Source organism: Nerophis lumbriciformis, linkage group LG31 (assembly GCF_033978685.3).
Source record: "Nerophis lumbriciformis linkage group LG31, RoL_Nlum_v2.1, whole genome shotgun sequence".
Classification (NCBI taxonomy): Eukaryota; Metazoa; Chordata; class Actinopteri; order Syngnathiformes; family Syngnathidae; genus Nerophis; species Nerophis lumbriciformis.
This window is the reverse complement of record NC_084578.2, coordinates 12,685,001-12,702,081: the sequence shown is the minus strand read 5'-3', so window position 1 is coordinate 12,702,081 and position 17,081 is coordinate 12,685,001. Positions and strand designations below refer to the sequence as shown.

The 17,081-nt window shown below is 40.5% G+C and overlaps 1 protein-coding gene across 1 annotated transcript in view; it reads right to left on the bottom strand.

Annotated features, from left to right (window-relative positions):
- Nucleotides 1-481: 481 nt before the first annotated feature.
- calcrla (calcitonin receptor-like a) overlaps nucleotides 482-17,081 on the bottom strand; it is a 64,791-nt gene continuing 48,191 nt past the window's right edge. The window contains exons 6-13 of the mRNA XM_061926219.2: nucleotides 16,774-16,865; nucleotides 16,567-16,693; nucleotides 15,685-15,838; nucleotides 13,989-14,049; nucleotides 11,305-11,371; nucleotides 10,028-10,246; nucleotides 7,445-7,486; nucleotides 482-1,160 (exon numbers count right to left, since the gene is read on the bottom strand). Coding sequence (XP_061782203.2) covers nucleotides 939-1,160; nucleotides 7,445-7,486; nucleotides 10,028-10,246; nucleotides 11,305-11,371; nucleotides 13,989-14,049; nucleotides 15,685-15,838; nucleotides 16,567-16,693; nucleotides 16,774-16,865 — 984 coding nt within the window. The 3' untranslated portion in view covers nucleotides 482-938. The remainder of the gene's footprint in view (nucleotides 1,161-7,444; nucleotides 7,487-10,027; nucleotides 10,247-11,304; nucleotides 11,372-13,988; nucleotides 14,050-15,684; nucleotides 15,839-16,566; nucleotides 16,694-16,773; nucleotides 16,866-17,081) is intronic.

The window sequence follows — 17,081 nt, the reverse complement described above, 5'->3', positions numbered from 1 at the left end:
GGTTCAAGGCACGAAACGGAAGGTACATTTTTAACCCGCAACTTGTCCAAAAGATGGCGCCATAGCACAAACAATAAAAACACCCGATGTTGAAAACTATTTGTTGAATACAAAAATATCGCAGACTACGGAGCCCCTAAAGGGACATGGGGGAATTTTTTTTTTTTATAATTTTTTTAACATGTATCTTGTGCAAAACTTTTTATAAAATTATTTTAAAAAAAGAAAAAAAAAAAGTATATATATATATATATATATTTTTTTTTTAGACATGTATCTCGAGAAAGTTTCTCGTGCGCACGAGATACATGTCTAAAGAAATAAATTAAAAAAATACAAAATATATATATTTTTTATAACTTTATAAAAAAAATTCTCGTGCGCACGAGATACATGTCTTTAAAAAAAAATAAAAAAAAATAAAAATTATTTAAAAAAAGAATTCCCCCATGTTCCTTTAGGGGCTCTGTAGCAGCCCATCGCGAAGAAAAATCCATAAATTAGCCACATCGCTTTATAAGTTGTAAGAAAAAAAGTAGCGGCTTATAGTCCGAAAAATACGGTAGTACAGTGATATTAATTTTAAGAATAACACAGGATAAATTAATATGGATAATAGACATATGCTATAACGTGAATATTTTTTATACAAAACATCCTATGGTCTGTGTAACGTATGGAAGAAGGTAATAATGAATGAGAAAAGTAAGGATGTGTCAGTTTGGCACTAACCAGCGGAAATGTACTTTAGAGCAAAGGCTTTCTGCAAGTGGAAAAACATTTACCAGGACCATGAAAAAGGACCTCCGTCAGTGAGATAGAGTGGCGAGTATACAGTCTTTTTTTTCCCCTTCGGAGCAGACTCGATGAACTTGGTAAGAAAAGCCCAGTCCCCAGACAGGTGTCAAACCTGTCGAAGGTCGAGTACGGAACACGGGTCAGTCGAAGGGGTTTTCCGACTTGAAGATGGAGGCGTCGGTGTCATGGCAGCCTTTGCCGTTCATGTGTTCCGAGTGGCCGTCGATGCTGTAGCAGCCTTGGACCTCGGTGATGGAGGAAGCCGTGTAGGAGGCTGAGCGCAGGGCATCCGAGTGGTTTCCTACGCTGTTGCCAAACTGGAGGTTGTACTGGTTCCAGTGCCTCCGCAAAACTGCTTGGACCTGCCGGAGAAACCACAGTCAGGCATGAATAGGTCTGCTGTTCATTGGTCAATAGAGAATTACAAAAAAAATAACGATACCAAAGTGTTGTGGTGACTAGAGATGTCCGATAATGGCTTTTTTGCCCAACTCTTATTTACCGATACCGATATATACAGTCGTTGAATTAACACATTATTATGCCTAATTTTGTTGTGATGCATTAAACAATATAACAAAGTTTTCAAAAATAAATCAACTCAAGTTATGGAAAAAAAATGCCAACATGGCACTGCCATATTTATTATTGAAGTCACAAAGTGCAATATTTTTTTTTAACATGCCTCAAAACAGCAGCTTGGAATTTGGGACATGCTCTCCCTGAGAGAGCATGAGGAGGTTGAGGTGGGCGGGGTTGGGAGGGGAGTGTATATTGTAGCGTCCCGGAAGAGTTAGTGCTGCAAAGGCTTCTGGGTATTTGTTCTGTTGTGTTTACCGTATTTTTCGGAGTATAAGTCGCTCCGGCCGAAAATGCATAATAAAGAAGGAAATAAACATATATAAGTCGCACTGGAGTATAAGTCGCATTTTTGGGGGGAAATGTATTTGATAAAGGCCAACACCAAGAATAGACATTTGAAAGGCAATTTAAAATAAATAAAGAATAGTGAACAACAGGCTGAATAAGTGTACGTTATATGAGGCATAAATAACCAACTGGTATGTTAACGTAACATATTATGGTAAGAGTCATTCAAATAACTATAACATATAGAACATGCTATACGTTTACCAAACAATCTGTCACTCCTAATCGCTAAATCCCATGAAATCTTATACGTCTAGTCTCTTACGTGAATGAGCTAAATAATATTATTTGGATATTTTGCGGTAATGTGTTAATAATTTCACACATAAATCGCTCCTGAGTATAAGTCGCACCCCCGGACAAACTATGAAAAAAACTGCGACTTATAGTCCGAAAAATACGGTATGTTGTGTTACGGTGCGGATGTTCTCCCGAAATGTGTTTGTCATTCTTGTTTGGTGTGGGTTCACAGTGTGGCGCATATTTGTAACAGTGTTAAAGTTGTTTATACGGCCACCCTCAGTGTGACCTGCATGGCTGTTGACCAAATATGGCTTGCATTCACTTGTGTGTGTGAAAAGCCGTAGATATTATGTGATTGGGCCGGCACGCAAAGGCAGTGCCTTAAAGGCACGCCCCCCAATATTGTTGTCTGTGTAGAAACTCGGGAGAATGGTTGCCCCGGGAGATTTTCGGGAGGGGCACTGAAATTCGGGAGTCTCCCGGGAAAATCTGGATGGTTGGCAAGTATGACTGCTCTGTACTTCTCCCTACGCCCATGTACCACTCCGTACAGCGGCGTTTTAAAAAGGCATACATTTTTATTTTTGAAACAGATACCGATAATTTCCGATATTACATTTTAAAGCATTTATCGGTCCGATATTATCGGACCTCTCTAGATGGATATTTTGTTTTCTAACCTACAATTTTAGATATTCGTGTTGAATAAATCCAAAGCATCAAACCATAAGGTTTATGCATTTTGGCGTGAGCTTGCAATGCAGTTTTGTATGTTCGCTGATGGATTTTAAACGGAATGCAAGTACAGCGGAACCTTGATTTATGAACCACAGACCGAATAAAAATATAATTTTTAGTTTGCAAACCTTGTCTCAGTGCACAAACATATCATCCACCCATTGTGTACCTGCAGTGCAGCCATTGTGGGCCGTCTGATTGTCAGAATAATTGTATCTAAGTTATCACAAAACGTTGTGTTGCCATGAGTTCCCGGCGAGAGGACAAAAGCTGTCTTTGATCCTACCTAGAAGAAGGCTTGTAAAACTCCACTGTGTATGATGGGAAGCAAGACAAAGGTGTTCTGTTTCTTTGATGTATTGTAATCCACATAAAGATTTTGTCTCGACCAGAGAACTACAAAGCGGAGAGGAAGCAGGACCAGACTCCCCTCCAGGCGACCTTTTCTTTGAACTGTTTGTAATCAAAGACGATTGCTGTTTACGACCCCCGTCCCTTTAGAAACAACTGTTGCCATGTAATCAGGGAAAGTCCAAATAAAAGAGGAGGCGCACAATCTTTCGTCAGAGCTTGGGACACTGTACAAGGGTACAGGTGTACGCGTTTCTCCTCATTGAGCCAAATTTAATTCTGTCTCTGTTTAATTCCTTGCTTCTTGTCTTGTTTAATAGATGTCATCAGTGTTTGAACCTGACACTGATTGATCTTTCTGTAAGCTGCTGTGTGTTATTGCTACAGAGTGCTATTTGCATGTTTAAAAAAAAAAAAAAAACTTTTTAAAGTTTTTTCTAGTTTTGCTAGCTCAGAAGGAGTCCAAAGACAAGCGATGTGCGGTTTGAAACAGCTATGTTGTCACTGACTTCACCCTCTCACCTTACCTTTATGTCAAAAAAGATTAACCAACAAGGTAAAAGTCAATTAATTTTGTATTTCTACTTATTGTAGTGACCAGGCTGTTACAGTTTAAAAGCACAAACTGCTTAACTTTGAGTGCGCTACAGGGCTAGTGACAGTGTGTGTGCGTGTCGGCAGGGCGTCTGACTGAATAGAAAGTTGATCCATCACCCCCTTGTTATTTTTGTTTTATATATAGTCCTTTATAGTGCTTTAAATTGTGTTCAAAGTGTACAAACTTTTACTAAAATATGTCAAGGTTGGAACCCGTTATTTATGTTTACATTGTTAATTATGGAAATATTTGATACAATAAACAAATGGACATTATAAAGGGACCATTTAGTGTTGCCAATCAGCCTATCCCCAGGTGCACGTCTTTCCGTTCATTTTCTACCGCTTGTCCCTTTCGGGGTGGCGGGGGTGGCTGGAGCCTATCCCAGCAGCTTTCGGGCGGAAGGCGGGGGTACACCCTGGACAAGTCGCCACCTCACAGACAACATTCACCCTCACATTCACACACTAGGGACTACTTAGTGTTGCCAATCAATCAATCAATCCCCAGGTGCACGTCTTTCCATCCATTTTCTACCGCTTGTCCCTTTCGGGGTCGCGGGGGTGGCTGGAGCCTATCCCAGCAGCATTCGGGCGGAAGGGGGGGTACACCCTGGACAAGTCGCCACCTCACAGACAACATTCACCCTCACATTCACACACTTTGGCAACACTAAAAGGGCCCTATCAGCCTATTCCCAGGTGCATGTCTTTCCATCCATTTTCTACCGCTTGTCCCTTTCGGGGTGGCGAGGGTGGCTGGAGTCTATCCCAGCTGCATTCCGGCGGAAGGCAGGGTACACCCTGGACAAGTCGCCACATCGTCGCAGGGCCAACACAGATAGACAGACCACATTCACACACTTAGGAACCATTTAGTGTTGCCAATCAACCTATGCCCAGGTGCACGTCTTTCCGTCCATTTTCTACCGCTAGTCCCTTTCGGGGTCACGGGGGTGGCTGGAGCCTATCCCAGCTGCATTCGGGCAGAAGGCGGGGTACACCCTGGACAAGTCGCACCTCACAGACAACATTCACCCTCACATTCACACACTAGAGACCATTTAGTGTTGCCAATCAACCTATCCCCAGGTGCATGTTTTTCCATTCCATTTTCTACCGCTTGTCCCTTTTAGAGTCGCGGGGGTGGCTAAAGCCTATCCCAGCTGCATTCGGGCGGAAGGCGGCGTACACCCTGGACAAGTCGCACCTCACAGACAACATTCACCCTCACATTCACACACTAGAGACCATTTAGTGTTGCCAATCAATCAATCAATCCCCAGGTGCACGTCTTTCCATCCATTTTCTACCGCTTGTCCCTTTCGGGGTCGCGGGGGTGGCTGGAGCCTATCCCAGCTGCATTTGGGCTGAAGGCAGTGTACACCCTGGACAAGTTGCCACCTCACAGACAACATTCATCCTCACATTCACAGACTTAGGGCCCATTTAGTGTTGCCAATCAGCCTATCCCGGTGCACGTCTTTCCGTCCATTTTTTACTGCTTGTCCCTTTCGGGGTCGCGGGGGTGGCTGGAGCCTATCCCAGCTGAAATCGGCCGGAAGGCGGGGTACACCCTGGACAAGTTGCCACCTCACAGACAACATTCACCCTCACATTCACACACTAGGGACTATTTAGTGTTGCCAATCAATCAATCAATCCCCAGGTGCACGTCTTTCCATCCATTTTCTACCGCTTGTCCCTTTCGGGGTCGCGGGGGTGGCTGGAGCCTATCCCAGCTGCATTTGGGCTGAAGGCAGTGTACACCCTGGACAAGTTGCCACCTCACAGACAACATTCATCCTCACATTCACAGACTTAGGGCCCATTTAGTGTTGCCAATCAGCCTATCCCGGTGCACGTCTTTCCGTCCATTTTTTACTGCTTGTCCCTTTCGGGGTCGTGGGGGTGGCTGGAGCCTATCCCAGCTGAAATCGGCCGGAAGGCGGGGTACACCCTGGACAAGTTGCCACCTCACAGACAACATTCACCCTCACATTCACACACTAGGGACTATTTAGTGTTGCCAATCAATCAATCAATCCCCAGGTGCACGTCTTTCCATCCATTTTCTACCGCTTGTCTCTTTTAGTGTCGTGGGGGTGGCTGGAGCCTATCCCAGCTGAATTTGGGCGGAAGGCGGGGTATACCCTGGACAAGTCGCCATCTCACATTCACACACTAGGGACTATTTATTGTTGCCAATCAACCTATCCCCAGGTGCACGTCTTTCCATCCATTTTCTACCGCTTGTCCCTTTCGGAGTCGCGAGGGTGGCTGGAGCCTATCCCAGCTGCATTCGGGCGGAAGGCGGGGTACACCCTGGACAAGTCGCCACCTCACAGACAACATTCACCCTCACATTCACACACTAGGGACTACTTAGTGTTGTCAATCAATCAATCCCCAGGTGTATGTCTTTAATAGAGATGTCCGATATCGGCCTGCCGATATTATCGGCCGATAAATGCTTTAAAATGTAATATCAGAAATTATTGGTATCGTTTTTTTTTAAATTATCGGTATCGTTTTTGTTTTTTTTTTAACATTTTTTTTATTTATTTTATTAAATCAACATAAAAAACACAAGATACACTTACATTTAGTGCACCAACCCAAAAAACCTCCCTCCACTCATTCACACAAAAGGGTTGTTTCTTTCTGTTATTAATATTCTGGTTCCTACATTATATATCAATATATAGATGTTTCAGAACCATTCGAACCCGCACAAATAGACTCAAGAACAGTTTCTACCCCAGGGCCATAACTGCACTAAACACAGCTGGAATGTAAAAATAAAATAAATAAAAAAATAAAAAATAAAAACTCCCTCACGTGCAACATGAGGAAGCCACCGGTCAATCACGATCCGGGACTGTGCAATCAGCGATTATACGCCAACTGGACAATATTTACCATATTTATTTACATATTTAATCCACAATAAAAGCCTGCACAGCATAGGAGGTAGGAAATACTGACTCCCACCCCCTCAGCACACTGGGAACCAGCATTACTTCTCTCTAGTCAGTTTACTAGTCACTTTATACTTTTTATTGTCTCGTTTTTTTTTACATTGCCTCTTAGAGTGGTCTTAGGCCATATTGCATATTGTGTTGTTACTGTATATTGTGTGATTTCTTCTTTTTTTTAAAATGCAAAGCACCTCAGGGAAGCAACCTAAATTTCGTTGGACCTGTACCTGTACATGCACAATGACAAATAAAGATCATTCATATCAATACAGTCTGCAAGGGATACAGTCCGTAAGCACACATGATTGTGCGTGCTGCTGGTCCACTAATAGTACTAACCTTTAACAGTTAATTTGACTCATTTTCATTAATTACTAGTTTCTATGTTACTGTTTTTATATTGTTTTACTTTCTTTTTTATTCAAGAAAATGTTTTTAATTTATTTATCTTATTTTATTTTATTTTTTATTTTAAAAGGACCTTATCTTCACCATACCTGGTTGTTCAAATTAGGCATAATAATGTGCTAATTTCACGACTGTATATATTGGTATTGGTTGATATCGGTATCGGTAATTAAGAGTTGGACAATATCGGATATCGGCAAAAAAGCCATTATCGGACATTCCTAGTCTTTAATAAAGACATTTTTAAGCTAAGTATCTTTAGGCTCGTGCAGTATCCCGACATTTAAAACGATACGGTCCTCCTGCAAAGGTTAGAAAATAATGCACACAGGTGACGCAGAGATCAATGTGTTTGTGCACTGCATGCAAATCAATGAACACATAAAACTTGGCCTTACCTCTCCGTTGAAAAAGCAGAAGATGGTGGCCACAAGCAGACCCTGAAACGTAAACAATCATCAGCTGAAAAACCATCGACCGTTTACATTCTGCTCAAGGCGGTCCAAAACGAGGGGTCCTTTGAGAGTTAGTTAGCTGACGGGGGCCTCTTGCCTAAGAGCCTCTTCCTGCACCGCCCTGCCCATCCTGCAAGAACGGGATGATCGGATAAGAACGCGGCCACGAGCCCGGCGATTTCAACACCTCGCCGCTTGAATAATTTGGACTTTCCTTCCTGCCGCCGACAATATAAACACGGGAATACTTGACTTCAACTCATAGCGGAGTATGAATAAATATAGAACAACACCCCATTCCAGGGTACTGTAAATGATTGACATAACACATCGAGGACTACACGACAGCAGGCGTGCAATTACAAACCCCGTTTCCATATGAGTTGGGAAATTGTGTTAGATGTAAATATAAACGGAATACAATGATTTGCAAATTCTTTTCAACCCATATTCAATTGAATGCACTACAAAGACAACATATTTGATGTTCAAACTCATAAACTTTATTTTTATTTTTTGCAAATAATAATTAACTTAGAATTTCATGGCTGCAAGACGTGCCAAAGTAGTTGGGAAAGGGCATTTTCACCACTGTGTTACATGGCCTTTTCTTTTAACAACACTCAATAAACGATTGGGAACTGAGGAAACTAATTGTTGAAGCTTTGAAAGTGGAATTCTTTCCCATTCTGGTTTTATGTAGAGCTTCGGTCGTTCAACAGTCCGGGGTCTCTGCTGTCGTATTTTACGCTTCATAATGCGCCACACATTTTTGATGGGAGACAGGTCTGGACTGCAGGCGGGCCAGGAAAGTACCCGCACTCTTTTTTTTTACGAAGCCACGCTGTTGTAACACGTGCTGAATGTGGCTTGGCATTGTCTTGCTGATATAAGCAGGGGCGTCCATGAAAAAGACGGCGCTTAGATGGCAGCATATGTTGCTCCAAAACCTGTATGTACCTTTCAGCATTAATGGCGCCTTCACAGATGTGTAAGTGACCCATGCCTTGGGCACTAATACACCCCCATACCATCACAGATGCTGGCTTTTGAACTTTGCGCCTATGACGGATGATTCTTTTCCTCTTTGTTCCGGAGGACACGACGTCCACAGTTTCCGAAAAACAATATGAAATGTGGACTCGTCATACCACACTTTGCATCAGTCCATCTTAAATGAGCTTGGGGCCTAGCGAAGCCGGCGGCGTTTCTGGGTGTTGTTGATAAATGGCTTTCGCTTTGCATTGTAGAGTTTTAACTTGCACTTAAAGATGTAGCGACCAACTGTAGTTACTGACGGTGGTTTTCTGAAGTGTTCCTGAGCCCATGCGGTGATATCCTTTACACACTGATGTCGCTTTTTGATGCGGTACCGCCTAAAGGGATCAAAGGTCAGTAATATCATCGCTTACGTGCAGTGATTTCTACAGATTCTCTCAACCTTTTGATGGTATGGGGGTGTATTAGTGCCCAAGACATGGGTAACTTACACATCTGTGAAGGCACCATTAATGCTGAAAAGTACATCCAGGATTTGGAGCAACATATGTTGCCATCCAAGCAACGTTATCATGGACGCCCCTGCTTATTTCAGCAAGACAATGCCAAGCCATGTGTTACATAAATGTGGCTTCATAGTAAAAGAGTGCGGGTACTAGACTGGCCTGCCTGTAGTCCAGAACTGTCTCCCATTGAAAATGTGTGGCGCATTATGAAGCCTAAAATACCACAACAGAGACCCCCGAACTGTTGAACAATTTAAGCTGTACATCAAGCAAGAATGGGAAAGAATTCCACCTGAGAAGCTTAAAAAATTTGTCTCCTCAGTTCCCAAACGTTGTTCAAAGGAAAGGCCATGTAACACAGTGGTGAACATGCCCTTTCCCAACTACTTTGGCACATGTTGCAGCCAAGAAATTCTAAGTTAATTATATCTCCATTCTAAGTTAATTATTATTTGCAAGTTTATGAGTCAAATATCTTGTCTTTGTATTGCATTCAATTGAATATGGGTTGTAAATGATTTGCAAATCATTGTATTCCGTTTATATTTACATCTAACACAATTTCCCAACTCATATGGAAACGGGGTTTGTATGTTGCCATCCAAGCAACGTTATCATGGACGCCCCTGCTTATTTCAGCAAGACAATGCCAAGCAAGAACGGGAAAAATTGGTCTCCTCAGTTCCCAAAAGTTTACTGAGTGTTGTTAAAAGGAAAGGCCATGTAACACAGTGGTAACAATGCCCCTGTTCCACCTTTTTTGCAATGTGTTGCTGCCATTAAATTCTAAGTATTTATTATTTTCAACAAAAAAAAGTAAGTTTCTCAATTTGAACATTAAATATCTTGTCTTTGCAGTCTATTTCATTGAATATAAGTTAAAAAGGATTTGCAAATCATTGTATTCTGTTTTTATTTACGAATTACACAACGTGCCAACTACACTGGTTTTGGGTTTTGTACAATTTTAGTTTTTTTTTTTTTTTTTTGTCGAGCATCAAACCCCCACTCCACTCCTCACCTGGTAGTGCATCAGTATGTGCATGATGTAGTCGTATATTTCGGAGGAAACGCGTCCCTCGGGCTTGTAGGGAAGCAGGACGTACTGGATCCCCAGAAGCGGCACCAGGATGAGCGTGGCTCTCACGGCCTTCATGTAGAGGCTGGACTCGGCCTGGTGGGTCACCTTCAGCTTGGTGATGAGCACTCTCACGATGTTGAGCAGGAAGAACAAATTCACCTGAGGGAAAACATTAAAAGTGGCATTTTAAAGTGGCTTGTGCAGCCCTTTGAGACACTCGTGATTCAGGGCGATATAAATAAACATTGATTGATTGATAAAAATGCTGATTAAATGGCGTCTTTACTGAGCCTTGTTTTAACAAAATTATAACAAGTCTAGTTGGCCGTGTAAACAAATCCAAATGGTTATCGTTCTTTTGAGGGCCGTGAGTGCTGATCAGGTGAATTTCTACAAAAAAATGCTGATTAAATGTCGTCTTTACTGAGCCTTGTTTTAACAAAAGCATAAGTCTAGTTGGCCGTGTAAACAAATCCAAATGGTTATCGTTCTTTTGAGGGCCGTGAGTGCTGATCGGGTGAATTTCTACAAAAAAATGCTGATTAAATGTCGTCTTTACTGAGCCTTGTTTTAACAAAAGCATAACAAGTCTAGTTGGCCGTGTAAACAAATCCAAATGGTTATCGTTCTTTTGAGGGCCGTGAGTGCTGATCAGGTGAATTTCTACAAAAAAATGCTGATTAAATGTCGTCTTTACTGAGCCTTGTTTTAACAAAAGCATAAGTCTAGTTGGCCGTGTAAACAAATCCAAATGGTTATCGTTCTTTTGAGGGCCGTGAGTGCTGATCGGGTGAATTTCTACAAAAAAATGCTGATTAAATGTCGTCTTTACTGAGCCTTGTTTTAACAAAAGCATAACAAGTCTAGTTGGCCGTGTAAACAAATCCAAATGGTTATCGTTCTTTTGAGGGCCGTGAGTGCTGATCGGGTGAATTTCTACAAAAAAATACTGATTAAATGGCGTCTTTACTGAGCCTTGTTTTAACAAAAGCATAACAAGTCTAGTTGGCCGTGTAAACAAATCCAAATGGTTATCGTTCTTTTGAGGGCCGTGAGTGCTGATCGGGTGAATTTCTACAAAGCAACACGGGGGCCTTATGAGACAATACAGATTGCATGAGCCAGACAGAAAAGAAATAATGTCGGCTAATTGTTGCACAGTGTGCAATAAAAGTGATGGGTGGCTTCACTTGGTAGAGAACAACAAACCTTCTTACCAGGAGCGCGGCACAGATGGGGCCGTGGATGATGTAGAGTAACGATGTTTTGGAGCTAATCCAACAGCTAACAGAGGCAGCAGACGGGAAAGAAAGAATAAAGAATAATTAATGTGTTGCATGGCAGCACAGGAAGCACATAATTAGTAAGGGGGGATAAATCCAGTCAATTTGAATGGGGGGGTGGGGGGGGTGACCATTCCATTCAGATTCTTGATTCAAACGTATTATTTAGTATCATAGTTATAATTAGAGATGTCCGATAATGGCTTTTTTTGCCGATTTTCCGATATTGTCCAACTCTTTAATTACCGATTCCGATATCAACCGATAGCGATAAAAACAGTCGTGGAATTAACACATTATTATGCCTAATTTTGTTGTGATGCCTCGCTGGATGCATTAAACAATGTAACAAGGTTTTTCCAAAATAAATCAACTCAAGTTATAGAAAAAAATGCCAACATGGCACTGCCATATTTATTATTGAAGTCACAAAGTGCATTATTTTTTTTAACATGCCTCATAACAGCAGCTTGGAATTTGGGACATGCTCTCCCTGAGAGGTGGGGGGGGGGTATATTGTAGCGTCCCGGAAGAGTTAGTGCTGCAAGGGATTCTGGGTATTTGTTCTTTGTGTTTATGTTGTGTTACGGTGTGGGTGTTCTCCCGAAATGTGTTTGTCATTCTTGTTTGGTGTGGGTTCACAGTGTGGCGCATATTTGTAACAGTGTTAAAGTTGTTTATATAGCTACCCTCAGTGTGACCTGTATGGCTGTTGACCAAGTATGCTTGCATTCACTTGTGTGTGTGAAAAGCCGTAGATATTATGTGACTGGGCCGGCACGCAAAGGCAGTGCCTTTAAGGCACGCCCCCAATATTGTTGACTGGGTGGAAATGGGGAGAAATTCGGGAGAATGGTTGCCCCGGGAGATTTTTGGGAGGGGCACTGAAATTCGGGAGTCTCCCGGGAAAATCGGGAGGGTTGGTAAGTATGAATGGGAGACGCAACCGCTCTGTACTTCTTCCTACGTCCGTGTACCACTCCGTACAGCGGCGTTTTAAAAAGTCATAAATTTTACTTTTTGATAACGATAATTTCCGATATTACATTTTAAAGCATTTATCGGCCGACAATATCGGCAGTCCGATATTATCGGACATCTCTACTCACTAGTGCAACAAGGCCGGAAATGTGTCCCGTGAAAAACCGTCCGACCGGAACTCTCTAATAACTAAAGTTCCTTGGGTGAATAATGTAAACTCACTACACCGGTATGTTTTAGTGCTTTCAAGGCGAGTTCACTGACAGATATAAGTAAGAACTTTACACTACTTTATATTAGAAATGGCAACAGCGGAGGATGAATGTCCCATAACAAGAAGATAGAGAAAAAGAAGAAGCTTATTGACTACAAAGGCGTATGCGCGCACATTTTCAGGACTTATGCAGATCCCAAGTACAGATCAGCAGGTACCAAAAGAGAAGAAAAGTTACTTTTGCCTAATATTGCGAAACAAAACGCCAGATAATGTCTTACCTTATACACACACCATAATAATGCTGGTATGTTGAAGCACAGTACAATCCATCAAGCGGTGCGGCTTCATAGCTTACCAAAGTCGTACTAAAACATTTTGATAGATTTTTGAGCGCCGTTTGTAATGTTCTTTATTTTCAGTGGAACATCTAACATTTTGGTGTTGTTTACTTGAGTCATATTGCAGTCTGCACGTATCTCTTATGTGTGACTGCCATCTACTGGTCATACTTATTTTTTCACCATGTACCAAATAAAATATCTTCAAGGTCGGTAAGCACAACCAAATGTATTCCGTACATTAGGCGCACCATGGAGTTTTGAGATTTTTTTTTTTAAGTCCACCTTATAGTCCGAAAAATACAGTACATCAAATCGATTCAGAATTGGGATGAATAAGAATCGCTTTTTTTTTTTTTGTGCACCCCTACTAATTAACAAGTACAGACTTAAAGGGGCAGTCTGCAACATTTACACAGGTGCCTAGAGGGCGTTAAACTTTTTCATGTATTTTAGGGCTTCTGGGACGTAATGACGTAACTACGTACGTACGGTCAGTAAGTACATTTTATTTATAAAGCATTACTCATGGAGAGAGCTCGCAAAATGCTTCACAGGGTTAAAAAATACAAATAGTACATTCAAAACAAGCATACCGTTTGATGCAACAACAGTAACATTGTGAAATAAAACAAATAAATATTACAATAAGAGTAATATATGAAATAATAAAAGGCGGGAAAAAAAATATTACCGTACCTAAAATTGGGAAAAATATAGGCCGTTTTATATATGTACTATTAAACCACTAATCGTAAGATAAGTTAGCCGATGGTGTTCTTTTTATATTTTTTGCTTTAAAAAATGTAGCTGTGAGCAAGTTGCAAACAGACCCTTAAAGTTAAAAACATCTATTTAGTGATTTTAAGGGTGCGTTCACACTGGTGGTACGGCGAGAAAACAATCAGTGAAGCGTAAGAAACACAAAACTTTTATTGGTGGGCTTTCAAACAGTGTGTCTATTTATTGTAGTTATTTAAAAAAGGGTCAAAACATTTCAATATGTGTTTTAGGACTTTGTGAGCAAATTCAACAATACAACGATGATAATGTTGAAGTGCATACAATCAAATGTTTCTTACTTGTCATTGTAGTAGTAACTCCTCGCAATTGCATGGATGGAAGCAGGAATAAGAGGGAAACCTGCAAAAAAAAAAAAATGTATATGTATATGTGTGTATGTATGTATATGTATATATCTGTATGTATGTATGTATGTATGTATGTATGTGTATGTATATATATCAGTGACGTGCGGGGCCTCACCTGCCATTATGGAAAGAAAAAAAATGTAAAAAGAAAAAAAAAATTAAATTGTTATATTTATCCAGTGATTATACTATAAAGTTATTTTCCATTTAACTTCACCAGTTTTAGATTATTTTTATTCAAAATCGCTGAATTTTCACATTTGCCGTTCAAATACTGAGAAGAGACGGAGCGGTGAACAGCAGCCAGTTGAGGCACGTCACTCAGTGCCGCAACATGGATTCCGGACTCGGCTAACTGCTGGCCTGCTGTGCAGTGAGACTGTATTGCTATATGAACTATATTATACATTTCCATAGTTTAGTTAGCTGAGGTATATAATGTACAGTGTATTTTGTCAACAACTGTATGTGTGTAACGTATTTCTTGTGCTGAGCGATCATAAAACGGCTGCAAAAGACGCACTGGCTGAGGCTCGCCTCCTGCACCCCCGCCGTATAATTGTTATATCAACTAAAGCCCACACTTAAACTTTCCAGGTGCGAGATTGAATCTATTTAAAAATGTTATTTCATAAGAAGCCAAAAAGTGCAAAAACAATAATGTTCGTGTTGGAGGAGTTGTGAATGACTGCAGGGCCACAACATTAGGTACACCTGCAGACTGCAGGTGTATCTAATTCACAACTCCTCCAACACGAACATTATTGTTTTTGCACTTTTTGGCTTCTTATTAAATAACTTTTGTAACCTATTTTTATGGGCTTTCCTCTTTGTGATGTTAAGTTCCTGTTATGCGCTGTTATACAGTATATGCCTTGAGCTCTTATTTTGAAGGCGCTAAGAGCAGAAGTGATGTCACGTTGCGGAGGTTTTTGAAAGAAAGTAAATAAAGTGGTCCTCGTGTAAATTGGAGCCTCCGTGTTTGTTATTTTGTAGTTTCATACAGTATAGGCGACATTTATAAACCCTCGGTTACACTTTTTTAAATAGATTCAATCTTGCACGTGGAAAGTTTAAGTGAGGGCTTTAGTTGCGGCGCATGGACTTAATTTCTAAGTAAAGGTATGATCATAATAACGTTTTTTTTATTAAATGTGCTTTTTTGTGTGCTACAGTTTGTATGTGTAAAGTTAAAGTTAAGTTAAAGTACCAATGATTGTCACACACACACTAGGTGTAATGAAATTTGTCCTCTGCATTTGACCCATCCCCTTGATGACCCCCTGGGAGGTGAGGGGAGCAGTGGGCAGCAGCGGCGTCGCGCCTGGGAATCATTTTTGGTGATTTAACCCCCAATTCCAACCCTTGATGCTGAGTGCCAAGCAGGGAAAAATGCTGGTATGAGCTTTTAAACATAACCCGTTAACTGCTGCCAATCAAATGGTGAATAAGATACTCTTTAGGGTTCGTATGTTTGTAAATCTGACTGTGATGAAGTCAGTGCCTCACCAGCCATCAACCTCACCGCACGTCACTGATATATATATATATATATATATATATATATATATATATATATATATATTGTTGCTGTTGTTGACTGCTACAATGTGTGTCGCTGACATACCCCAGCCAAGAAGATAATACCACATCAGGTGTTGCTTCTCAGCAAACACGGCCACCACGATAAGAGTGTGGAGGTAAATTCCCTCACACAACATCCAGAAGTAGTTGCAACCAAACAGGTAGAGATGAATGAATTGTGACACCTTGCAGCTTGTCTGAAGAAGGAAAAACACAAAGTACAGATTACATATTAGACACTGGGTGGAGTGGAACCCCCATTTAGGAACCCTGCATGTATATTTTTCAGTCAAAATGGAGAAAGATAAAGTACTTTATTGACACATATTATTTCCAGCCTTCAAATTGATCTGGCACCCGGCCTTTGAATTTGACACCTGGGGGGTTATATTGATTAATTTAAATTGTTATGGCCACTTTATATTCAATATGTTGGCTATTTTACAAAAAAAAAAAATGTAAATACAATTTTATATATATATATATATATATATATATATATATATATATATATATATATATATATATACTTTTTTTTTTTTTCAAAACCAAATTATTTCAGCCAGTGTATCTCAAACTTTTTTTTCAGAAACACTCGGCTTTCACAAAATACTAGAGCGTAGTAGGCCTAAGTATTCATTAAAAACAAGGCAGACGTTTTCATTACCAAGTATATTTAATATTTTGGCTAACGTAACATTATACACGGTTTGAACAGTAACACTGTATTGGAATATAGAAAAATAAAACACTTTACTTTAGTCAAGTGATTATTTGGCATACCACTAGATGGAGCCCAGTTTGAGAATCATTGATTTAGCGGGGTTTAAAAAACTGGTTTCAATCAAATACATTTTTTTGAGTATGTAAACATATCAAATGTGTGTTTATGAGGCGGAGTATTGTGTAAAAATACCCAACTCACTGGATTCCTCTGCACGAGTTCTTGATTGTTGGCAACTGCGGTCAACCAAACGATGGTAATCACAGAGTTGAGGACAAAAGAAAAGAAGAGGTTTTTGTGAAGTGTGATCCTCTGACAACTCAAACTCCTGCAGGAAGTGAACATGAGAGACATGAGATGTAATATTTGTCAGCACATCATGTTCTAATACAGCTGATGACCACTCACTTGAAATGGAAGAATATTCCGAGTGAGACGAACAGCGAGGTCAGGGACAGTCCATGTCCAATAAGAGCTAGGTACAAAAGATTCATAGCAGTCTGTAAGAAGAGAAAATACACATAAACAATTATTTATTATATGTTTATTTATAGAATACATGTCTGATTTCAGATGTCAACATTCAAAGTAAACACTGAACATAACTGTTAAAATATGTGCTGATCTTGTGCAGATTCACTATATTGCCAAAAGTATTTGGCCACCTGCCTTGACTCACATATGAACTTGAAGTGCCATCCCATTCCTAACCCATA